Below are 25,808 nucleotides of genomic sequence, written 5' to 3'. Positions count from 1 at the left end.
CCAGGCTGACCCAAATTCAGAGGTCTACCTTGCTCTGCTTCCCAAGTGATGTGTTTAAAGGCGTGAGCCACCGCTGTCTTGCTTTTTAACTCTTAAGTTCACTCTGTATTTCATACTTTAATAACTGTTTGTACTAGCTGTATTTTATTTGCTAATACTCACACTGAAGAGATGGCCTTTGAAATAACTTTAAAATATGCTGTGTGTTGATAGCAAAAATGTAATGCTATTTATTTTTAATTTGTATGTGTGGGCATACACATATGAGAGTCTAGCTTTCAGGGCTCACTTCTCTCCTTCCACTACCATGGGTTCTGGGGATTGAATTAAGGTTCTCAGATTGGCTGCAAGCACCTTTGTCCATTCAGCTAGCCCCTGGAGCGCTTGTAAGGGGAACGTTTATTACAGAAGACATAGGAACAGTGAGTTTTTAAAAATTAAGTGGGGTGGGGTTGGGGATTTAGCTCAGTGGTAGAGCGCTTGCCTAGGAAGCGCAAGGCCCTGGGTTCGGTCCCCAGCTCCGGAAAAAAAAAAAATTAAGTGGGGAATGTGTATGTGTTTAAGCATGTTTGAAGGCTTACTATTAGGGTTGATTTAGCTGTGTGGTAAGAGTATTTCCTTAGCACGCATGACGCCCTGGGTTTCACTCACAGTGTGAGGAGAAGTTTGGGAGGGCTTTGTATCTGAACTCTTCTGTTTTATGGCTGTCTCTCTACTCTGCAAGGAAGCGATGTGATTTGCTATGTGGTATCAGACCTTTGAAGGTACTTGTTCACACAGGCAACAAAGCTTTAAATAGTACTGGTTTTGACTGAAGTTCTCTGGTTACTAGAAATATTGGCAGTGACTTGTTTAAAGGAACATTCTTCTATCCGTCAGTAGATGGCCACATACTCTTTGGTTGCTGAGGTATAAAGGGTCAATTTGTACCATATTCAGTGATTGTGTTTAACTTTTGGTTTCTAAGTTTGATGTTAACTCTGTCCAACTGAAAACACATGAACTAAATATGTAGTCTTTTTAAGTACCCACATAAATAAATGAAAATAGAATTTCATTTCTGCCTGTTTCATTTTTAAGGAGACAGGTCTTACTGTGGCTGGGCTGGCCAGGAACTGGCTTTGAGCTCTGTTTAGCCTGGACTGCGCAATTCTTCATCCTTAGCTTCCCAAGTGTTGGAGTTGTAGCTGTCTGTCGTGTGCCAACTACAATCACTTACGGGATGAATCTCTTTTTAAAATTATTTTTACTTGTGAGTTCACAGTGTTGGGGAGTGTCATTGTGCACTGAGGCCAGCAGAGAATGACAAGTGTCCTGGTCAATTATACTCTGCATTATTCCTTTGAGACAGGCCCTGTCACTGAGCCTACACCCAGGCTGTTGGCCCCAAGCCCTAGTGTTACCCTGATCCAGCTCCCTACTCCTCTGGGGTTATGAGGGACTATAGCTACACTTTGCTTTTTACGTGAATGCTGGGATTTGAACTTGGTTCTCAGCAAGTGTGCCCACTTGTAACGTAGGCTTTTCCGCTTGCGCCCCAGTTACTAAAATAAGTACTCTAAGATTTAATTATATATGAGTAAATACGTAGGCCCTAAGTTTGGGCTTGTTCCCTGACCAGCTTGTATCTTAATTGACTCCGTGTTTGATTGTTTCTACTCTGTGAGGGCCTGTGGCTGGTTACCTCTTCTTAGTTTCACAAGTCTGTCTCCTCAGAGTTCCTGGGGAATCTTTTCCTTCAGCTGACTTGTTTCAGAGGTTTAAAATCATGGGCTGATGTTACAATGCCAGTTAGAACTGTTGGGCCCTTAGCTGGTTTTTCTGTGGGTTATTTCTAATGTTCTATTTGCAGGCTGGGGCAGTAGTGCATTTTCCTCTTAACAATTAGACGGGTTTATTATAAATTGTAAGTAAGTTGAAAATTTCCTGTGACTATAGTGGCCAGGAATTTCTGGGGTTACTGTTTTAGTTAAAACTCCCTCCTTGTCTCTAGTAAAGTTTGTATGTCTTGTGTTTGCCTTCTTGAGAAAATTTTATTGTTAAGTGTGCACTTTGTTGTGTTTTGTTTTGAGACAGTTCTTCTACATAGCCCTGGTGGTCCTGGAACTCACTGCACAGCCCAGGTTACCTTCCAAGTTCGATTTCTTCTGCCTCGGCCTCCTGAATGCTGGCATTGCCAGCATTGGGTTGTGTTTGCCACTTTGCCTGGCTTATATGATGTGATTTGTTTAGTGAATCTCTTTTGTCTCGACTTCTAGGCCCTTCCTAAAAGTTCAAGCCCAAAATTAAGCTTTTGAGCATATCTCAACTTTCCCTAAGGAGGTCATGTAATGAACTGAGGCCTGGTGTTGGCGACCCCTTTGTGAGAGGATTGGGTAAGACTGACCTTAGTCAGTCATGGTGCCAAGTGACACAGGCAGGCAGGAGTGAGGTGCTGATCATTTCCCCATGTATTTATCTATGTGGAGAATTAGCAATTTTAAAAGTTGAATGTTGATCTTAAAAGATGATCTGGATAACTTAGTGGACAGATGTAAGTACACAAAAAAGCATGTATTAGTTAGCACCATCTTGTATGTGTGTGCACCATGTCTGCATGTATGTGTGTGTGAGTGAAGATGTGCACACTTGCATGCAGAGCAGTACTTTGCTGTCGTGCTGTGTCTGCTGTATTTGCATGTGGCTGGAAGGCTGACTTGCCAGTGATCTGCCTGTATCCACCCCTCAAGGCCAGTTACAGACAGTTGTAGCCATAATCAGCTTTAATATGGGTGTTGGAGATTCGAACTTGGGTCCTCAGTGTCTAGTATAGCTCCAGGCACATAGAAGCACAGACAGAACAGCCCTGGTTGGGTAGATCAGCTTCTCTGCTGGAGAAGCTGCAGCACCCTGAAAACTCAGTGTATGTTTATTATATATAGTTGAACAGGGAGATGGGATTATTGTATATAGCTGATCAAGGAGGTGGGGGTATTGTATACAGACGAACAAGGAGATATGGGGTATTGTATACAATTGAACAAGGAGATGGGGTATTGCTAATCTTGGTAGGAGTAGCCTCTGTAGGGAGCAGTCTTTAGGCTGTAAATATCTGGGAGAAAAGGCTATGATCGACATTTTCTGTACATGCCATCAACACCCACACAGAGACCAGAAGAAAGCTTTGCCTCCCTCTGGGCCTTATGGGGGTGGGAGACAGAGTTTTGCCATCTTCCCATGGGTCCGAGGCTGTGGTGACATGGATGTGCCCATGTTCCCATGCCAACAAACATTCATCCAGATTTTGTCTACCCTTACACGCAGGCTTCTGCATTTTATCCACTGAGCCATCCCCAGCCCAACAGCATCATTTAGGATAGCAATGTGTTCTCTGTGGTTTTGCTTCTGTGTAACACCCCCAGCTGTCCTGGAACTCACTCTGTAAACCAGGCTGGTCTCAAATTCACTGCGATCTGCCTGCCTCTGCCTCCTGTGTGCTGAGATTAAAGGTGTGGGCCACCATGGTCTTCAGTTTTGCCCCTATAATCCTTTTATGAGTTCCAAGATGTCTATATTCTGACTTTTCACAGCAGTGTTTTATTACAATAACTTATTTCTAACTGAATATCCTTTGTATTGAATTTTTCTAAATAAAAATGAAATTTCATTTTATACCTACAATTAGAAGCAGCATTTACAGTGAGAGCACAAATTTAGGTCAAAATGTAAATGTTATGTATTTTGTGGCTTCATAAGACATCATCTAATGTATCTTTAAGGACAGGAAGGAAAAGTAATTTATGGAAAATGATGGTTTGATAACTGTAAGTCACTGCAGTACAGCCATGCCTGTCTTGTGGACAGTGCACTGTTAGGCTGACTTCCCATACAGACAGGAAACAATATTCAGATGGAGTAACCATGCACATATACCAGGTTTGTTCAAAGAAAACAACTAAAAATTGATTGGAACATTCATGTTTTAAATTAATGCTTGCTCTCCTTAACAACGTCCATAGACTCTCCTGATGGATTGCTTCAGTCTCCAGGTCTTACAGAGAAGGCAAGTTCCACTGTTAACTGTCACAGCAGTTTAGAGAGCTAGTTCTGCACTTCATAGAGAGAGGTATATAACTCGGATGTAATAGTATTGGTTGTAGCCAAAAGAACAGATCCTCTTTGGGTGTGAGATGCCTTTGGCACAGCTCAGTGACAGTGTGAAGCCCACAGAGAGCCACTAGGGTGTGGACAGCAGAGGCTACACTGAGTGCACACTCTGTGTGCGTGGTTTGGCATAACTGAAGATGCCCTGTCTGCCATGGGCAGGCTTTCACTTGGCAGCAGAGGATGGCTGTGCATTTTCTGACCACCACTGGGAAGGCTGCCCACGTTTAGGGTGGGTCCTTCCATTTCAGTTAACCCAAAAGCAAAACCTCTCACAAAATGTGACCCTGTGTGTGATTTTTTTTTTTTCTGACCCATAGATGATTTTAGGTCTTAACACACTGACGAGTCACTGCATTGTGACATTAGCTCCACATGTGGGGACAGATGTGATGTGAGAATGTCCTCCTGTGCCGTCATGTCATTGCTCATAGAATTCCCGCTCTTGAGCCATTTGGATTTTTGGACTCAGGACAACTGAAATGTCTAACTTACTCACATATTATTACTGGGATGTGGTTACTGGGCTAAGCAAATGGATTGACTCCAGAATGCCCAGAGGTAGTTCCTGACCCTGCTACACATGAGCTTTATGTATCTAAAATAAAACCACCTCTGCCTTTGTGTCCTAACTTACAAAATACTGACTGTGAGGGTTAAATGAGATAATTCATTTTTCTCTGTGTTTATATTTTTATACCTGATATCAAGCTTATCCCTAGAGGTAAATATCAAAGACTTTATACAAGTCTAAAGTTTGAATTAGAAATTATCAGTAAGACTACATGATATTTCTGTACATTCTCTCTCTCAAGATGAGATGATTGACCACTTTAGTGATTCAGATTATAGACTCTGCACTGTTAATGACCAAAGGAGATCAGTGTCTCATGTAGATTGCAAAAATACAATTGTAGTTCTTGAAATTCTGTAGCTGAAAGCAAGGGGGTGTAAGGTGCTTGACTAGCACAGAGCTCTAGGTCCAAGCCCAGTACTTGCCCCCTCCACTCCACCAAAACCAGACAACAAAACTGTTCTCAAAGTGGAATTTTATCCAAAAGATGTAGGAACCAACAGGAAGAGGCAGTTTCACTGGCCAAATGTGGGGCAAATTGAGTATCAGAAAGGATTAATGAGGGCTGGAGAGATGGCTCAGTGGTTAAGAGCACTGGCTGCTCTTGCAGAGATCCTGAGTTCAATTCCCAGCAACCACATGGTGGCTCACAACCATCTGTAATGGGATTCGATGCCCTCTTCTCTTCTGGTGTGTCTGAAGACTGTGACAGTATATTTACATACATAAAATGAATAAATCTTTTAAAAAAAGGAAAGAATTAATGAAATTAAATAATGCACAGAATGCTTGCATCTGACTTTGTGACACTGCTGAACCATTTGGTCTCTTTAGAATCAGCAGGGCACAGCTCATTCTGAAAGGTGAAGAGGTGTCCCTGGCCCACCCCTGGTGGAGGTGTGTTTGCTTTGAAGTGATTTCAAGAAGCCAGGATCGAAGGAGTGAGAGAGAGAAGTGAGTTAGGCAGGCAGTTCCAGGGTATGCTTGACTGCATTTATGTAAGGAAATGGGAGTCTAGGGAGCTTGTACACATGCCTCCCAGCTTCACTTACTGGAGAGACTGGGTGGGCAGTATCTCACTACAGTCCTTCGTGTGTCCCCTTCAATCCTTGCCCATTAAAACTGCAGAAGCTTCCCTCCCCCCCTCTTTTTTTCTTTAAAAAGAACATTGAGGGCTGGAGAGATGGCTCACTGGTGAAGAGCACTGACTGTTCTTCCAGAGGTCATGAGTTCAATTCCCAGCAACCACATGGTGGCTCACAACCATCTGTAATGAGATCTGGTGCCCTCTTCTGGCCTGCAGTCACATATGCAGGCAGAATGCTGTACATAAAATTAAAAACAAAAAACAAAAAACATTGAGCTTGGTGATGGTAGCACACGCCTTTAATTGAGGCACTCAGGAGGCTGAAGTAGGAGGATCTCAGAGAGCTTGAGGCTAGCCTGGTCTACATAGCAAGTTCCAGGACAGCCAGGACTGCTTAGAGAGACCCTGTTCAAAAAACTAAAAAGAAAAAGCAAAGAGAGTGTGACTCTCAGGTCAGCAGGGGCTACTGAGCGTGACCCTGTTTCAGAGGTAGATCTTAACTTGTATACAAATTTCAACAAATAAAAACCCAGTACTGAGCACTCCTCTTCCTCCCCAGACAAGCAACAGTAAAAACATCATCAAACCCTGGGGTCTGACATTTTATATGAGACAAAAAAATTAGCAAAATCTAGACCCTTCGTGGAGAAAGAAAGGTGAGATTGGAAATCGAGAGAACAGAGGAAGCCAGGGAGTCATGCGCTCGTTCGCCTGCTGCTTTATTTACTTATTTTGGTTTTTGAACAGGGTCTCTCTATGTAGCCCTGGATGGCATAGAATTTACTATGTAGATAAGACTGGCTTTGAACTGCTTCTGTGTCCCGAGTGCTGAGATGTAGTCCACCATGCCCAGCCTGACACTATTTTTTTTTTAAAAGAGACACATGTATTTATACATAAATTATGAGACCGTTAACAGTTTAAAGCTAATGCTTATACTCAGGGAGGAAGAGTGAGGAGAAGTGTGAGGTCAGCTTCAGTTGCCTTCTGGGGGTGGGAGTTACAGACAAGGTTTTGTGGTGTAGACTGGTTCTGAACCCCCCATCCTTTTGGGGGATTCTAGGCGGGCTCCACTACACGCTCGAGTTGTTTCTGGGTATTTTAGGGAGTTTATGTGTGTTTTGTGCTATCCTGTATATCTATTCAATCTACTGAAAGGTTATTGAGGTGGATCATAGAGGAAGCCATAGGCAAAATCTAGGGTCAGATAGGATTTACGACTTGGCACTGTGCCAAGAAAATGTAAGCCGTGTTGTCAAGACATGGGTGTGAACGAACCCAGAGGAGGTGAGCGTTGTGAGCGACTGAGAGTAAACACGGAGTGGATGTGTACTAATGAGGGTTCTAGGTGCTCAGTCTTGGGGTGCTCTGGAGTCGTGGCTACGGTGAATAAGCCCGGTTTCTTAGAGCCCTTCACACTGTTTCAGCCTGATCTGCCTGCCTGGGGCTTGTCGGGAGAGGGTAGGTGTTGTTGACTCAATATGATCAGATCGAACTTGGTCCGGGAAGCCGAAGGAGGCTGGGAGCAGATACGTGGAGGCTCGTCTTACTAGTGCTTCTGCTTCAGTGTCTGTTGTCTTTTGTTTTGTTTCTGAGATTCAAGGTCTGATTGTTTGTTACTCATTTTAATGACCTAAGGGCTTTTTTTTTTTAAAGATTTATTTATATATTTTTTTAAGATTTATTTATATGAGTACACTGTCACTTTCTTCATACAAACCAGAAAAAGGCATCAGATCTCATTCCAGATGGTTGTGAGCCACCATGTGGTTGGTGGGATTTGAACTCAGGACCTCTGGAAAGAGCAGTCAGTGCTCTTAACCACTGAGCCATCTCTCCAGCTCCCTTGTTTGTTATTCTTAAAGCCTTAATTTTGACTGGACTTAGATTTAGAAGTAGAAGCTCTCAGCAAGGGTGGTCACTACCTCTTGACAGTGTGTTCTTGGCGCTTGTCTTTGACTTCCTTCATGCCCTTGGCTAAGAGTTGAGCGTGCCCCCCAGCCTCCCCTTTGTTTCTCTTAGTGCACTGTATCTTCAGAGCGGTACGTCATCTTCTGTGTTTGTGTAGCAGGGCACACGGAGTCAACATGATGCTGAACCTTGGGTGCTCTGGTTCCCGGCTTCTTCCCTTCTTTGCTTAAGAGGTTTCTGACAGCATCTTGATTTTTAGAGAGATTGATAGCTTTTGTGTTCTGCTGGCTCTTCTAGGCCCCAACTGCTGAGCACAGTAGTACTTGTCAGTTAGGAATATCCTTCTTCTTTCCCCTGTTCCTGCTCCTGCCCCTCTCTCTGTCCCTGCCCCTCTCCCTGCTCCTGCCCCTCTCCCTGCTCCTGCCCCTCTCCCTGCTCCTGCCCCTCTCCCTGCTCCTGCCCCTCTCCCTGCTCCTGCCCCTCTCCCTGCTCCTGCCCCTCTCCCTGCTCCTGCCCCTCTCCCTGCTCCTGCCCCTCTCCCTGCTCCTGCCCCTCTCCTTGCTCCTGCCCTTCTCCCTGCTCCTGCCCCTCTCTCTGCTCCTGCCCCTCTCCCTGCTCCTGCCCCTCTCCCTGCTCCTGCCCCTCTCCCTGCTCCTGCCCCTCTCCTTGCTCCTGCCCTTCTCCCTGCTCCTGCCCCTCTCTCTGCTCCTGCCCCTCTCCCTGCTCCTGCCCCTCTCTCCCTGCTCCTGTCTCTCTCCCTGCTCCTGTCTCTCCCTGCTCCTGCCCCTCTCTCTGCTCCTGCCCCTCTCTCCCTGCTCCTGTCTCTCTCCCTGCTCCTGTCTCTCTCCCTGCTCCTGTCTCTCCCTGTTCCTACTCCTCTCCCTGCTCCTCTCCCTGCTCCTGCTCCTGTCTCTCCCTGTCTCTGCTCCTTTCCCCATCTCCTCCCTCTACTTCTCTCTCTCCTCCCTCTTCATCCCTCTCTCACCATCCCCCGAAACAATAACTAAGTTGAGAACACTCAGATTGGTGTCCACAATACCTCCCTGAACGGACTTGCACTTCCCTCTCTAGTTCTCCTTGGTCTGTAACAAGCATGCCCTGTACTCAACAGTAGATAAACTGCCATGGGTCAAGCAAGACACCTATGTCATGGGAAAACCTTGGTTGTGGTTCCCACCACTGATCCAGGCACTCACTGTTCACCCAGAGCATTAATGGCTGCTTTGGTGGCCATGAACTTGTCATCGAATGTACAGACTTAGGACATGTGTGTTCATCGTCCCCTGGAGATACTTTGCTTTATCTTGACACAGCCAACTGCCCAAGAGTTGCCGTGACTCCTTGGTGTCAATTTGAAAATGTACATAAGACTGTGTCAGTTAACTAAAGATCTTGAAGATGCTGTTTAGAATTTTTGAGTCTCCTTATCCTGTAATAAAACTCGTTTGTTTTTTTTTTTTAAATCACTTACTGAGTTTCCATGACAAACATTTCAACATATGAATGTAAGGGATGGAACTGGGGCCTTGCACATACATGTTGGGCATTTGCCTGCAGTACACTGAGTCATGCCTCTGCCCCAGCTACATACAAAGAGGTGTTTCATTTTGCTCCCTCAGGGGAGAAATCTCTTAAACTTATACATAGATTGTGTTGATGTGTTGAAAGTTGGTTTTTGTTTCTTAAAGGAATTCGTGTACTTAAATAATTGGGAATTACATAGTTTTCATCATATACTAAATGTGACAACCGTTTTCCTTCCATATGAGACCTAAGAAGCTCATTGAAAATGCCAACTGCTGTTATGCATGTGTTTTTCTTTCTGTTTAGGAGATCCAGTTAGTGTTTTGAAATACATTAGTAGCCCAGGCTGGCCCGGAACATGTTCTGTGTGTAGCCCGGACTGACCTTAAACTTCCTACACCTCCTGCTTTTGTTTCCTGCCAGGAATTGCAGGCACACTGGCTTTTCTTTTCCTTCTATTAAATTAAAATAACACATGGGAGTTTAACTCTGTTGAGTACTTACCTGGGGCCACTGATGTTCCGTATTCCCAAGGATAACCCTGTTATCCTGTGTCTTACGTGTGTGATGTATATGATGTCAGAGGAAATGAAACACTGTTTGGCTGATATTTGAACTGAACTATGGCATACATGCATGTATAAAGTTTCTCCCTGCTTCTAGTTGTGCGTGTAGCTAAAGCTGACGGTAAACATCCGCCCTCCAGAGTGCTTGACTTACAGCTGTGCATCCTATGCTTGGCACGCCATGATGATTTGAGTAGTCGTTTTCATAGAAGCCATCCATAAATATCAGTATTCTCTTTCTTGGCTCCTAAGCATTGAGAATCAACCTAGATGTAATGTAATTCTAGTAGCTGGGTTGGAGATGTCCAGAGACACTGACTTACTAGCATGCGATGAGCAATGTAGGTTGTTTTGCCTTTCTCAAGTGCTCTCTTGGCATAGATGGCACTGTTCTGCTGCCTGAGGACACTTGACACCTTTGGTTGATAGGTTTTTGTGTTGAAGCAACTGTCTCCTGTCTGTTTAGAGTGTGGGGCAGGGGTCGGGGATTTAGCTCAGTGGTAGAGCGCTTGCCTAGGAAGCGCAAGGCCCTGGGTTCGGTCCCCAGCGCCGAAAAAAAGAACCCCCCCCCCAAAAAAAAAAGAGTGTGGGGCAAAGGTAACATGGAGATTAGTCACTGGTAAGTGGGAGAACCATTCTCAGGTCAGAAACAACTCTGGCCACAGTACCAGTCCACTTAAGATGAAGTTTGAAAGAATCAGAAACTTATAAACTGGACAGTATTTAGGAAATGACTATTCCAGAGGAACTTTGAATCAGTAGAGGAGAGTTCTGTGCATTTTAAAACATCCTTGAGAACCTGGCTGTTTCTCAAAGATAGTACCCTACAGAATTTCTTAGATATTTGCTTTTATAATCTGAGTATATGCACATTTACACATTAACTTTAGGGAAATTTATGAAGAGATCCACTCTCCATAGTGAGTCCAGAGTGGGTTCACTCTGCTTCCAGGCCTGCAGATGCTTGAGTAAAATAGGTTCACATCTGCATATGTAAGGCAAATTTCTCTCATCTCCTTAGTTACCCAGGGTAAATATTTACAGTGTGAATGAAGCAATATATAAAAGATCCAAAACATACATTAGAAAACTTATTACGGGGGTTGGGGATTTAGCTCAGTGGTAGAGCGCTTGCCTGGGAAGCGCAAGGCCCTGGGTTCGGTCCCCAGCTCCGAAAAAAAGAACCAAAAAAAAAAAAAAGAAAACTTATTACGGTGTATCTGTGTGTGAGTGTGCATGTGCACACACTCAACTGTGTTCATTCGTGTGAATTCAAGTGTGCACGTGGGGTCAGGACAGCTGTGGGTCTTCATTCCTGCCTTTCATCTTGTTGAGACCAAGTCTCTGCTGTTCTTGTTGCCTAATCCAGACTAGCTGAACCACAGCATACGGGGACTTTCCTGTCTTGTCATAGGAACATTGGATTTCTAATATGAGCTACTGTGCCTGGCTTTACTTGGGTTCTAGGAATTTGAAATCCAGGTCCTCATGCTTGTGAGGCAAGCACTTTGCTCACAGGCCTGTCTTCTAACCCTCAGGTATTGTCCATCTTTTATAAAACAGCAGAATCAATAGGAGCCTGATGACAGGTGGTAGTGGCTTACGCCTTTAATCCAGCGCTCAGGAGGCAGAAGCAGGAGGACCTCTGTTAGTTCGAAGCCAGCCTGGCATACAGAGCAAGTTCTAGGACACCCAGAGCTACACAGAGAAACTCTTTCTTGAAAATCTAAACAAAACAAAATGTGATCCTGAGTTGTTGTTGCTGTGATGATGATGATTGTTTGGTTCGTAGCCCAGGATAGCCTCGGGTTCCCAATCTTCCGTCTGGGCCTCCTGAGCGCTGGGATTATAGTCCTAATTCACATGCCTGAATGCCTGACACAGGAGTTACTTCTGAACAAAGCACCATTTCCTCTGTATATTATAGTTAGATGGTTAGATCTTTTTCTTTTTCTGAACTGATAGAATATATACTTTTTTTTTTTAAATTTGGTCTGTTCTCCCTGATGATTTGCTGTTTTACTGTGTGATAAAAACAATTTGAGTGTTCTTCCCATCTACTTCGTGTAGATTATGAGCAGGGAGTCTCTGATTTGAGTTTATGTGTCCTTTGGTGTCTTTGAATAGGGAGCAGCTATGACATTAATCCTATTACTCTGTGGGAGAGGAAAGAGGTGATAACTCACTAGAATCTACACCAAACATCATAGGCTCTAAAGCTTCCAAATCATAGATTACTTGGTAGGGAAAGGGACATTCACTATGGTTCTGATCTTTGTGAGTTAAACAATTGGACTGCTTTCATTATCGTTACTGTCACCATTCTGTCCATCCATCCATCCATCCATCCATCCATCCATCCATCCATCCATCCATCATTTTTCTATTCATTCAGAGATCTGCCTGCCTCTTCCTCCCGAATGCTGGGGTTGGAGGCATGCACCATCACCACCCAGCTCTATTATTACTTTTGATTATGTGTAAGTGTGTGTCTGAGCACAGGTGCCCACCGAGGCTGTGGCCTGGAGCTAGAGTTACAGGAAGTTATAAGCATCTTGATACGGTTGCTGGAAACCGAGCTCAGGTCGTCTGGAAGAGCAGTTCATGATCTTAACTGCAGAGCCATCAATCCAGCCCCTGAGTTACTTTCTTGATTCTCAGGTGCCTAGGACACTCACTGTTGTCTGATTTTATGGAGGCACTGGTCACTGTGTTACCAAGGTTGGCCCAAACTGAATCCTCCTGGTTCAGTCTCCCTGTGGCAGGTTTGTCGTGGTTTTGAGCAGCTGAAGGCTGACTTCATGCGATGCCTGTAGAACCCTCTCACATACTCCAGGCACCATCTCTCTCTTATTCTCCGTCCTTTTTATACCACACAGATAGTAAAGGGTGAAGAGCTTTTGAACGAAGGAAGAAGATTCTTCATGGATTCTGTGCTGCAGAGTTCTTACCCTGAAACCTATCTTCTTTATTTTGATTTAAAGCTTTCTGTTGTTACTAGTCTGGCCTCAATCACAATAGTTCTCCTGCCTCGCCTTCCCAAGCCCTGGTGTCATCATCATCATTATTGTTAGTGTGTACGTGTTCACGAATGAATGTGAGGACCAGAGGTCAAAGCTAATTAGTCCTTGTTGTTTTTGTTTGAGGCAAGGTCTCGCTATATAGCTCCGGTTAATTTAGAACTCAGTATTTAGCCTGGCTTTGAACTCAGAGAGCCTGCTTTGCTTCCTGATGTTGACATTAAAGGTGCACCAGTGCCTGGCTTCTTAAATGGGTGGTGGAGATAGAGGACACGCCTTCATGTTGGTACACAAGTACTTTACTGACTAAGTCATCTCCCCAGTCCTAGAATGCTTTTAAATGCACAAAATGGGTAGGGTTGCTAAAGAAACTATCTCAAAATACAGTTACCTAAGCTGGGTGTTCAAGTTCAAGCCTGCTCAGGCAGAGAATTGCTGCAAGTTCCAAGCCAGCCCAGAATACAGAGCAAGAGGCCCTGTCTCCAGAGAAGAAAACCATGCCCATACAGTTAGCTGAGTGTTGACTTATGATACAGTAATATGTGCTTTTCATCAGTATAATTGTGGGAGGTCGGGGATGTATCTCAGTAGGTGGTACTTTCCTCGGATGGTAAGGCCCTGAGTCGGTTCCCAGCACTGCCTGACTGGGTGTGATGTTGGTGTACACCTGTAAGCCCAGTGCGCAAATGTAAAGGTAGGTGTCTCAGGAGCTCAAGGTCCTTCGAGGCTGGCCTGCGTGAGACCATGTGTGTTTGTGTACACATGTATGCATGTATATGTATGTATAGCTTTTGGCACTGAATACAGATGATATTTAATGATCTATTGTACCTTTTGTGGCATGAAAATACATGATTTTCATTGATTTGAAAATTACAGGTACTGTGCCTTATTACACTCATGATTAAAGGTTGTGTTGAATTTTATACTCAGGAGGATGGGAAAAAATTCAAGTCTCTCTCCTTTCTCTGCTCCCAAGTTCTCTAATGAGCCTCTTGGCTGTGGTCTCAGAACAAAAACATCTGGAAAGGCTTTGTTTGTGCTCTGGGAGGCTTAAGTTGAGGAAAGGAGGCTTGAATGCTAAACTTAGTCATCAAAATAAGTGTATTTTATGTGTCTGTTTTAGTGCTTTATAAAATACCAGTCACTTAACAATTCTGGGTCCAAGTGTCTCAGCAGGGCACACCTTGGGGTCATTTCGCCTTTTCTGTGGGCTACATTTCCTCAATACATTTTGGTGTACAGTTAAATTAAAATTCATATTTTAAGCATTTTCTAAGCTTCTGTGTTGCTATTGGTATGTGTTGCTTTTGTATGTTTTGTTCCTTAAAATGTTTTAATTCTTCTGCAGGATTCGGAAACTTCAGATACGAAATATCCCACCCCACTTACAATGGGAGGTAAGAGCTTCTATGTTAAGGTCTTAGTGTCGGGCGGAGCCTAGTGTTTTGTTTTTCTAAAGATTTTTCTCCTTCCTTCATCTCTCAGGTATCCTAGAACCCAATTCTTCTCTCTAATGGCTGTGGTATGGGCTTTTCTTTGTAGGATTAAATCCCTTAAAAATCTGTTCTTTGAAATCTTTTTTAAAATGCCCAACAATTAGTAGTAATTGTTATCCTTCTGACCCAGCTCCCTCCGGACAGCGTCTTGTTGATCTGAGTTGCCCATTAGAATTAAATATGGCACTCCTTCCTCGGCAGAAGACACATACGTACTACTTAATGCTTTATTTTAAAAATGTGGGTTTTGTTTTTTGCTTTTTTGTTTTTTGTTTTTTGTTTTTGTTTTCTTTTGTTGTTGTTGTTGCTTAGATGATGGTCCTTCAGTGATTATATATCAACAAAACTGTATAGCACAATTTACTAGCCTGTGTCAGCAGTGTCCACAGCATCATGACAGTGTCATGGTGAGAACTTGAGAATTTGAAGAGGTCAAAGTAAATGTTAACTCTTCCAGACCATGAACTCTGAAAATTTAAAAAAAAAACCCAAAAACCAAAAAACCTCACTATTGTGGTTACTGCATGTGTCTGTATCCTTACTTGAGGTCCAGGCCCACTTTCAGGAGTTGGTTTTGTCCTCCCACCCTGTAGGACTCAGGGATTGAACTCAGGTCCTTGGGTTTGACTGCAGTAGCACCCTTACCACTTGAGCCATCTTGCTGGCTCCCCTGAAAGGCTTTAAAACTTGCCGTGAAGCCTGGTGAGGGAACTGCTCAGCGTTTGTATCATTAGAACATAAACACCCAGAGAGACTTTGTTTTGTGGTTTTAGATTAGGTTTCCAAATGATTTTGCTGTGTCATTAAACTGGAGCCCTTTGTAAAATGCAAAGCATGATTTCAAGGTTTCCTTGAGAGTGAGCTGAGGGAAGTTGTGAATTTTGATTCCTCGAGGTCCCTGCTTAGCATCAAACCATTTGTGCTTAGAACATCTCACCCACTGCTGGTTCCACAGCTGCTACATTCTGGTCTGGGAAGGATGGTTAGTTCCTTAGTATGTTCTGAATGTTTTTGTTATATATAAAAACACACATTGTAGGTTGTGTGTGGCTTCAGAGATTACATTATATGCATTTCCCTGTTTTGGAGTAATATTTGTTTAGGAAATTCATTAGCTTGATGGGTGGGTCTCAAACAGTGTGAGAGCATCAAAATCATAAATTTGTGCCCTGGTTAAGATGGGCCACATTAAACTTGGTTTAACCAGACACTCTGTTCAGGAGTCATGTCTAGTGTGATGCGACTTTAGTGAGATAGTCAGTTACAGCAGCCACCTGAGTGGTTAATGTCACATGATCTGCTGGAGCCAGGCAGAGTCTTCATGACATTTTCTTTCTCGGATTTTCCCTTGTTCTGAGTAAAATCTAATCAGTAAGACAAACCTTATTTGCCCTAATTTTTTCATAATTAATTTTCTCTTCTCTCCCTCCCTCGCTCCCTTTCCTTTCTCCTTCTTTGACAAGATCTTGCTATGTAGTTTAGACTGGCTTTAAAATTAGGACCCTCAGCCTTTCAAGTGCTAGGATTCCAGGCATGTGCCATCACTCCTGGTCCGACAGTCCTTAAAGGGGCAAGGGAGATTGACTACGTGAGAATGGGGAAGAGGATTGGAACTTGAATTTGGAGTTTTTTCAGCTGTGATCCCCCCACCCTTTTTTTTTTTTTTTTTTTTTTTGACATTGATTAACAACAATCCTTCTGCCTCAACCTCTTGAGTCCTGGAATTATAGGCATGTGTGAACATGTATGACTGAAGCCAGGTTGAGTCAGGGCTTGTTAGGGGTAGGCTGGGTGGACGGTCCCTGTCCCTGAGGACTTGCAGAGCACCTTTTCCTCTATCCCTTCCCTGAAGGGTCACTTTGTACTCTCTCTGTGCACTGCGGGCATGTGGCTGTCTCGGGCCAAACCCTCACTGTGGACCGTGATAATTGCGCTCTTACAGTCCAGATTCCATTCTTATGGAGGGCTTAGAGTTTGATCCCACTGATTAATGTTAGGACTGCAGAGAGTGACGCAGCCAGACATGTGACCCATGGTCAGATGGAGGAAATGCATTGCACAGACAACATGCTCCTGCCTTAAAAAGAGGTTTGATTACATTCTGTTTTAAGTAGATTTTGCAAGGAATAGGATGCTGGGATACAAGTTAAATAATAACGAGCCTGTCCTATGAGGCATCTTATGGCGTAAGCAAGACTGGTTAGGCAGTCAAGAGGTAGATGGCATCTAGGCCATGTCTTGTGCATGTGCCTGAAGTGAGCCGTGAGCAGTGTGTAAGCTCAGTGGACAGTGTGCCCAAAGCATGGCAGCCTGTAGGGAGACTTAAATTGTAGCCTAGCACCATGACTTTATCTCTGAACAGGGTTTTTACATATGTACGTGCGTACATACATACATGTATGTGCACGTCGTACACACCGTGACATGCGCATGATGTGGGAACCAGTTCTCTCCTTCTACCGTTTAGTTCTAGGAACTTGACTCAGGCTGTCACCTTGGCAGCAAGTACCTTTACCCACTGAGCCATCTCTGAACATACTTCAAAGTATCTGAGATGCATTTTCCTTATTTCTGACCCAGAGATGATGATAGCAGCCCCCACTTACTTATATTCCTGTAATCTCAGCACTTGGGCAGAGGCAGGTGGGTCTCTGAGTTTGAGGTCAGCTACATAGAGAAATCCTGTCTCAGTAAAACAAAATAACAACAACAAGACTCACACTTACTCTGGCCATAAAAGAGTGCTTGGTCTATATGAACATCTAGTACATTAGTGTATGATAGAACAAACTGAGCACCTCCCAACCTTGAATCAGTGCTTCATGTGTCCATCAGGTCCAGCTGATCTCACAACACACACAGTAGGCCTTCACCAGGGGATTTGAAGGCAGAGGATCACATGAGATCTCAAGAGGTTAAAGAGCGAAAGGGGTAGAAGTAGCTATGACTGAAGGGAACAACAGACATTCTGATCCCTAGAATATGAGCCAGAGTAGCTGAGACTCAGTTCTCTGAGCTGTGCAAGCTCACGCTGGAGCTTGTGAGTCTTGTTCTTGGAGCCTACAGCCATAAACCGCTGGAGCCAATTGCTGAATTGTGGATGAGCAGCGGACCAGAATGAGCTCCTCCTACAATCTATCTGCCCCGCCCCCAGCCTCCCACTGCCCCGCCCCCAGCCTCCCACTGCCCAGTTCCTTCTGTGGCAGGAATATACAGGGAAGAGATGGGAAGAGAGATGATTTGAGTTCCCAGAGTCTCAAAGAAAAAGTTGATTTGGGATTGAGAACTTCTTATTCTGCTGCTGATCTGCCCTGGAAACAGAAAGTGGCAGCCTCCATTCTACTACCACTCACCTTGTGAGCTGTTTTCTGTGAGGTCTGACTTCTCCACAGGATCGGAGCAGGACAGAAAGACCTCAGCCCCAGCGCTGTGTGCTGGTCTGTAGGTGGTCCCCTGCTTTCTTAGATTTCCCCGCCATCCTGCTTAACTCTTGTCATCTTTATCCCTCTATACTTCCCAGAAATGAGAAACACAGTCCTCCCAGGTCCTTTGGGTTTTTCCATCCTTTCAGGCTGCGGGGCTTCTAGTGATTTAGCTTTTAACGTTGGTAAAGCATTGTGAACACCAGGGCAAGGAGCTTTTGTGTCTGTGGCAGATAAGATTACGAGGAGACTTAACTTTCTGGAGGACCTGGTGCTGGAAAGCTAGAAAAGCTTATCCCCTCCCCAGCACCCCATAGGTAAGATGCACAGAGGAAATAGAATCGTCTTGTTCGTCCTTCACCTCCTGAGTGCCTTGAGGACTGAGCACTCCCCTCTTAGACAGGCGGGCACCGAAGCACCATACTTTCATTCTTTCCTTCACGTGTGCTTTCTCAAGGTGACTCCACCGTTAGATTTAAGGAAGGCACATGTGAGATTAATGTCAATGTCTTAGGAAAGAACTTCTATGCAAGAACTTCTGATTGTCTGTTTATTGCTTTCTGATGAGAAAAATCAGAGTCCTAGTAGCATTCATGGACTGCAGAAGGAAAACCCCACGAAGACCCATAACCACACGGAAATGGTGGTCTTAGAATAAAGAGCAACTTTAGATCTTCAGTGAGGAAGCAGAGGGAAGTGTCTCCAGACTGAGCTGCAGGTCGGAGCCACGGTTAGTCATCGCGATTATAAGGCTCCCCTTGCTGATGACTGAGATGACCAAAGGCAGATAGGTGGTTTGACAGACACTTAAGAGAATGCGTACTTTATTTATTACATTTCTCAACTTGAATGACGTAGTTTTTATTCATGTGTATGTGGAATGTGTGCTCATGTGATGGGTGGATGTTGGAGGCAACTTGCAGGGAGTCTGTTCTCTCACTGTGCCAGGCTTGGCAGCCAACACCTTTACCTGCTGACCTACCTGTCTTACTGACCTGAGGATGCATACTTTAAAGTCATAATCTCGCTTATAAAACAAAACAGAATCCACAGTGTTTTTTTAGCTTTACCTCAAAGCCCGGACTTCCGATCCTGGGACTTAGTTGATTGGGAGGACAGTTTATCTTAGGAAGAAGTTCTGAAGACGCCTTCTTTTCCTGGTTGTTGTCTGGTGTGGCTCAGGACGTGGGAACTTTCCTGGCTGAGCCGTGGGCTGAGCTCTTCATAAACTGAGGGTCCTCAGATTATCCAGGCTCTGCCATGCCAGTCGGCCAGCCTTCCTGTTTGGTGTAGAAACCATGTAACCAGTGCACAAAAATAAGAAGCTGGAGGGGCCAGGCGGAAACTGAAACATAAAATACTGTTGTTAGAGACAACATGTAGGAATCTTTAATGGGGTGCCCCATCTGTAGGGCCCCATAAATGCCCTGATAAAATGTCTTATTTAGCATTTCTGCTTGGCACCTTATCTCTGGGCCAGGGGCCTGGAAGCCGCACTTTCTCCTGGTGGTTGCTGTTTCCTCTTGCACAGTCAGCTCCAGCTCTCACTGGCCAACAGGAAGCTTCCCTGGGAAAGGCAGCAGAGCCTCCCTCAGTTACTCTCTACTGGTCCTGCCCGCTCGACACACTAGAAAGATTCTCATTTAGGCAAATCAAAAGAAGACAGCTAGGCAGGAGAAGGCCTAGCGCTTCTGTCAGTGACACGGTTAACACCAGAGACCCCACCCTCCCAGCTAGTGACCTAGAAGATAGGTGCTACCTGGTTATCCAGCAAAGCCTACCATATTTACTACAGAAGGCCCATTGCCAGCCAGCCTTGTGAATGTGAGCTGAAACTTGGAAGACTTAGAGATTGGTGGGCTGCTGGGAGGCGGCCAGCAGGAGGCTAGGATGTCCTTGATGGCTGGAGCCACCATTCTTCTGTCCACAGGGTGATTGTGGCACTGTGGTCGGATACCACTTGGTCTGTGATGGATTTTGAAATTAATGCTTAAGGGGATGGACATGACTCAGCAGTAAAGAGCACTTACTGCTCTTGCAGAGGACCCAGGTTCAGTTCCAGTCACCCCTAGAATGGCTCACAACTCAAAGGATCTTGGAGTCTGCACAAGACACACCCCAAGACCAAGTTCTCAGCACAAAGGAGATTTATGTGCCCCAGAGGGACAAAGACCGGAGATGAGGAAGTGGGAGAAAGGAAAAAGGGATATTCGCCCCAGAGGGATAAAAGACCTCCTCTGGATAAATAGCAGACAGACATGGCCTTAGGGAAATGGCAGGTTATAAAGGTAAAAGGAGAACACACACTCTGAGTAGTCAGTCAGCCTCTGTAGGAGGAAGTGGCCAAGTAAGGGACTGGACCCTGGGGGCTGGCTGTACTCTTAACAGCTTTAGCAAGGGAAGAAGGAATGGGGTAAGGGCAAGGTTTGCCAGAGCCGTGTTTGCCATGCTCAGGCCGACTAGACTATAGCTCTAGTTCTGTAGTGCTCCATGCCTCTCTGACTTTGGTGGGCCCTACAAGCACATGCACACGGTACATATACATACATTCAGGCACACACACTTACAGTGAATAAGTGTTTTTAAAGGAAATTAGTGCTGAATGGAAACTGAGTGAGACAGGAGTAAAAAGCCTTCGCATAGCTAACAACAGCAAGTTTTTTGGCGTAGTCACACGGAGCAGTGTGTTAAAGCAGAATGGATCGCGACCACGAGTGGGTAAGAGGTCATGGGAGTCATTGACATTGAACATCACAACTGACTGTTTAAAGATCTCCTTGTCCAGGACTTGGGTTAGAATTGTAAGTGAAGGAGATCCAGATGAGCCAGGGTCCTGTGTGAGTGGTTGTCTTAGAGTGCCCTGTCTTTGACCACTTGCCCAGTAAATACCCATCTGTGTGCTAGGTACCAGATGGGCCCCATGTCTTCACGCCGGAGGTATGGGATTCCAAGTTAACCATTTGCTAGGCTTTGAGCTGGAGAGGGCTGGAGTCTCTGCATGTCACTGACCGAAAACCAAGTCTTTTCTCTTAGTTGTTGTTTGGCCACTTGGTCATTTATGTCCAGAAGCTGGACATAGTGGCTTATACCTGTAGTCTCCATACCTGGGAGGCTGAGGCAGAGGACTTCTGTGAGTTTGAGACCAGCCTGGGCTACTTAACTGAGTTCCAGGCTAGCTTGCGCTGCAGAATAAAACCTACTTGTGACCTCTCTGGGCACTAGGCATGTACCTGGAGCACAGGCACGCATGTGGGCAGAACACATACCCACACACATGAAACAAAAGCTTAAAAACAAGAAGCACTCCCTTGAAAATTGGGTAAGGAGCCTGACAGAAAAAGCACCCTCCAAGGTCTGGGGGAGATCTGTCATTTTGAGTGGCGAATGATCTTAGAGGAGTTGGGGGTGTTACTGGGAAATCCTTATTTAGAGAACTGTGAGGGTTGCATTGTCTATGAGTGGCCACTCTGGGATGGTCAGTCTCTAACATCATTAGAAGTAATTTGCCCTTTGGTGTGTCTGTGTAGGGGTGGATTGCAGTCCCCATGGCTGGTACGTTATCTACAGGAATTTACGGTGCCATTTTTCCAGAGCCCTATGATGCCTTGCTGTTTGTTCTCCTGCTACTTTGAGATGTCATGTTACAACTTCATAACTTATTTATTATGAGAAATATCACATATAAAAGTAGACTGATAGAGTGAAACTCACCATTACCAACGTGTGGTTGGCTGGTTTTGGTATGTGTGCACACATGCACCCTTTCCCCTGTCTACGTTAGTTTGAAACAAACTTTTTACATCGTGGCATTGTTAGGTATTTCAGTTTGTGTCTCCAAAAGACATGGTCTCTATCTTGGATCACCTGGGCTTCCATAGTATAGACCTAAACAGGAACTTCCTGCCTCAGCCTCATCCTTCTGGAATCTGGAAGCCCTAGGGCCAAGGTGCCTGAAGGTTTGTCATTTTCTGGGGTTGTGAGTGAGGGAAGGAGCACTCTGTGGTAGTTCTTAGCTTGTAGCAACAAAACTCCCTTTCTCATTGTGTTCTGACTCCAGACCCCCCCCCCCCCTTTTATAAAAAGGCAGTCAGTCTGGGTCTGTCAGACCTCACTGTAACACCTCTGTGAAGGCTTTTGAGGTAAGGCCACATTCTGAAAATTGGAATTAGGATGCATTCATATAGAGTTTTGATGGATAGAATGTATCATTGAATCCAGAAAAGTCTTTTTAAACTTAAGGTCTAACTCATGATAAGGCTAGCAATATGGCTCAGCAGGAAAAGGCTCCTGTTGCCAAACCTGACAACCTAAGTTCAACCCCCAGCTCCCAATCTGTGGAAGGAGGGAACTGACTACATTTGAAGTCACCCTCTGGTCTTCACTCATACTTCATGGCATGTGAATGCCCATGTGACACACACACACACACACACACACACACACACACACACACACACACACACACGAGCAAACACATAAGCAAATATATAAGTAAAGAACTGAAAGGTTCATGTTGAACTTGATGCGTCAATGTTTCCTAGACTTTCTTTAAAAGTTGATTATTTTAGTTAATCCACTTCCTTCCTTTGTGGCTACATTTTCTTTTCCGGTATATTTGTGGAAGTTGGTTTACACTGTAGAGCTCCACATTCTTTCTTTGCTGAATATGTCCATGTGTGGTTACTTAACATGTCCCTGAGACCGATGTGGAACTTGGATTAGATACAGTGTCTGTGTGCATAACGATAAGCCCGTGGGTTTAAGGCTCTGGGTTTCAGGTTGGAGTCATTGTTTTCAGTGTTTACATTCTGAGATGAATGTGGTAGCTTCTTGAAACTAGTGCTGTTCTTATGCCACCTCAGCACTTAGTACCTTACTTCACTTTGTAGCACAAAGCCCCAGGTTTATTTGAGAGTTTCCTGGTCTTTAAGGGGTCTTGATAATATATAGTGTTCATAGTGAGGCCGTTCCCCTCTTGGGACCAAGTCACCAGCCTTCCCAGGACTGTGTGACATTTATGTCCTCGTTCCTGTAGGCTTAGTCATGCTTTTTGTTTTCTCCCCTCTGTATCACTATGTGTTCTCTTGTCTGAGAGTTTATATTGATAGCCCATCTCACTGTCCTCCCTCAGTTCTGGAGATGCAACTCAGGCCCTTCTGCTTGCTAGGCAAGTACTCTAATACTGAGCACTACCTGAATTTTTATTTTATTTATTTATTGATTGATTTATTATTTCACTTCTTGACCTTTTGGCTAAGATCAGATTTGTTTGTTTGTTTGAAACAGGAGTTCTCTGTATTGCTCTGGATGTCTTAGAATTTGCTCTGTAGATCAGGTTGACCTCCAACTCATAGCAATCCTGCTTCTGCCTTAATAGTGCTGGGATCAAAGGTGTGTACCGCCACTGCCCATTGCACCCTGATTTTTTTTTTTTATTGGATTTCTGTGTGTGTGGGTAGGTCCTGTGCATCTGTAGAGGCCAGAGAGCACCTTATAGCATTTGTTGTTCTTCCCTGTGGGTCCCATGACTCTGCTTCACCCTGGGTGAAGTGTTGATAAGAATTCTTTGACTTCCTCTTTCCTTACCTGCCATGGTTATTGGACATTAAACTTGGAGCCTGTGCTTGCTAGACAAGTGTCATATCACTGAGCTATGTTCCCAATCCTGGTGATAGTCTCTGCAAAGATTGGCTTGCTTTATGAAGTTAATAAATAGAGCAGCATGTTTTGTAGCATTCTTTTATTGGCCTGTACAATTCTATGGGATCTGTAGTGGTGCCTCTTAATCCTCACACCATTCATTTCAATGTCTTAAATCTGTCAGTCTTGCTAGAGGTTTTTAAGATTGTTTTATGTGTGGGAGTGTTTGCCTATGCATATGTGTGTGTACTATGTGTATTCTTAGTGCCTAACAGAGATTCAGAAGAATGTGTTGAATCCTTTAGAATGATTGTGAGCTGCCATGTTGGTGCTGGGAACCGAACTCAGGTCCTCTTGCATGAGCAGCAAATGCTCTATCCCTGTTTGACCCCCTTCCTTACTTGCTCACTTAAAGAAAAGAAAACAGTACTTGGTTTCATTGATTTTACTGTTGTGGAAACAATTTATTACATTTTTATTTATTTTGTGTATGTCGCGGGTATTGGCATGGTCATGCCAGGGCAAACCTGTGGGGTTAGAGGACATATTTCAGGTGTGTGTTAGTTCTCTCTACCACATGGGTCCCAGGGATTGAACACAGGTTGTCAGATTTAGTCGTCTTTACCTGCTGAGGTATGATGCCTTTACCACCTTACCTGGGTTCTCTATAAGAGCATTAAGTGTTCTTAACGACTAAGCGCTTCCTTCCTCCCTCCCTTCCTTCCTTCCTTTTCTTCCCTCCCTCTCTCTCTTCCTTTCCTTTCTTTCTTTTTTCTTTTTTTTTTTAAGCTTTATTTATTTTATGTATATGAGTACACTGTAGCTGTCTTCAGACACACCAGAAGAGGGCATCAGATCTCATTACAGATGGTTGTGAGCCACCATATGGTTGCTGGGATTTGAACTCGGGACCTCTGGAAGAGCACTGAGCCATCTCTCCAGCCCCCTGAGCTGTTTCTTTTGCTCCTGATTTTACTCTTTTAAGAATATATAGTTTTGTTCTCTGCACCCAAATCCCGTGGGAGGGAGAGCTAAACCTTCAGAGAGGCGGACACGCCTGGGAAACCAGAAGAGACTGCACTCTGTGCACATCCAGACGCCAGAGGAAAACACCAAACGCCATCTGGAACCCTGGTGCACGGAGGCTCCCGGAAAGAGCGGCGCAGATCTTCCCGGTTGCTGCCGCCGCGGAGAGGACTTAGGCAGTACCCCACGAGCAAACTTGAGCCTTGGAACCGCAGGTAGGACCAACTTTTCCCCTGTAAGAAACCTGCCTGGTGAACTCAAGACACAGGCCCACAGGAACAGCTGAAGACCTGTAGAGAGGAAAAACTACACGCCCAAAAGCAGAACACTCTGTCCCCATAACTGGCTGAAAGAAAACAGGAAAACAGGTCTACAGCACTCCTGACACACAGGCTTATAGGACAGTCTAGCCACGGTCAGAAATAGCAGAACAAAGTAACACTAGAGATAATCTGATGGCGAGAGGCAAGCGCAGGAACCCAAGCAACAGAAACCAAGACTACATGGCATCATCGGAGCCCAATTCTCCCACCAAAGCAAACACGGAATATCCAAACACACCAGAAAAGCAAGATCTAGTTTCAAAATCATATTTGATCATGATGCTGGAGGACTTCAAGAAAGACATAAAGAACTCCCTTAGAGAACAAGTAGAAGCCTACAGAGAGGAATCGCAAAAATCCCTGAAAGAATTCCAGGAAAACACAATCAAACAGTTGAAGGAATTAAAAATGGAAATAGAAGCAATCAAGAAAGAACACATGGAAACAACCCTGGACATAGAACATCAAAAGAAAAGACAAGGAGCTGTAGATACAAGCTTCACCAACAGAATACAAGAGATGGAAGAGAGAATCTCGGGAGCAGAATATTCTATAGAAATCATTGACTCAACTGTCAAAGATAATGTAAAGCGGAAAAAGCTACTGGTCCAAAACATACAGGAAATCCAGGACTCAATGAGAAGATCAAACCTAAGGATAATAGGTATAGAAGAGAGTGAAGACTCCCAGCTCAAAGGACCAGTAAATATCTTCAACAAAATCATAGAAGAAAACTTCCCTAACCTAAAAAAAGAGATACCCATAGGCATACAAGAAGCCTACAGAACTCCAAATAGATTGGACCAGAAAAGAAACACCTCCCGTCACATAATTGTCAAAACACCAAACGCACAAAATAAAGAAAGAATATTAAAAGCAGTAAGGGAAAAAGGTCAAGTAACATATAAAGGCAGACCTATCAGAATCACACCAGACTTTTCGCCAGAAACTATGAAGGCCAGAAGATCCTGGACAGATGTCATATAGACCCTAAGAGAACACAAATGCCAGCCCAGGTTACTGTATCCTGCAAAACTCTCAATTAACATAAATGGAGAAACCAAGATATTCCA

General features: G+C 44.5%; 1 protein-coding gene across 4 annotated transcripts in view; it reads left to right on the top strand.

Annotated features, from left to right (window-relative positions):
- Positions 1 to 25,808, top strand: part of Igf2bp3 (insulin-like growth factor 2 mRNA binding protein 3) — a 134,396-nt gene that overhangs the window by 33,707 nt on the left and 74,881 nt on the right. For all 4 annotated transcript variants that reach the window (XM_087657376.1, XM_087657377.1, XM_087657381.1 and 1 more), the window contains one exon: positions 14,177 to 14,225. In XM_087657376.1, coding sequence (XP_087513502.1) covers positions 14,177 to 14,225 — 49 coding nt within the window. The remainder of the gene's footprint in view (positions 1 to 14,176; positions 14,226 to 25,808) is intronic.

The sequence above is a fragment of the Rattus norvegicus genome, chromosome 4, assembly GCF_021556685.1.
Source record: "Rattus norvegicus strain SHRSP/BbbUtx chromosome 4, alternate assembly SHRSP_T2T, whole genome shotgun sequence".
Classification (NCBI taxonomy): Eukaryota; Metazoa; Chordata; class Mammalia; order Rodentia; family Muridae; genus Rattus; species Rattus norvegicus.
Note: the sequence above shows the minus strand (reverse complement) of the source record. Positions and strands in the feature narration are given on the sequence as shown.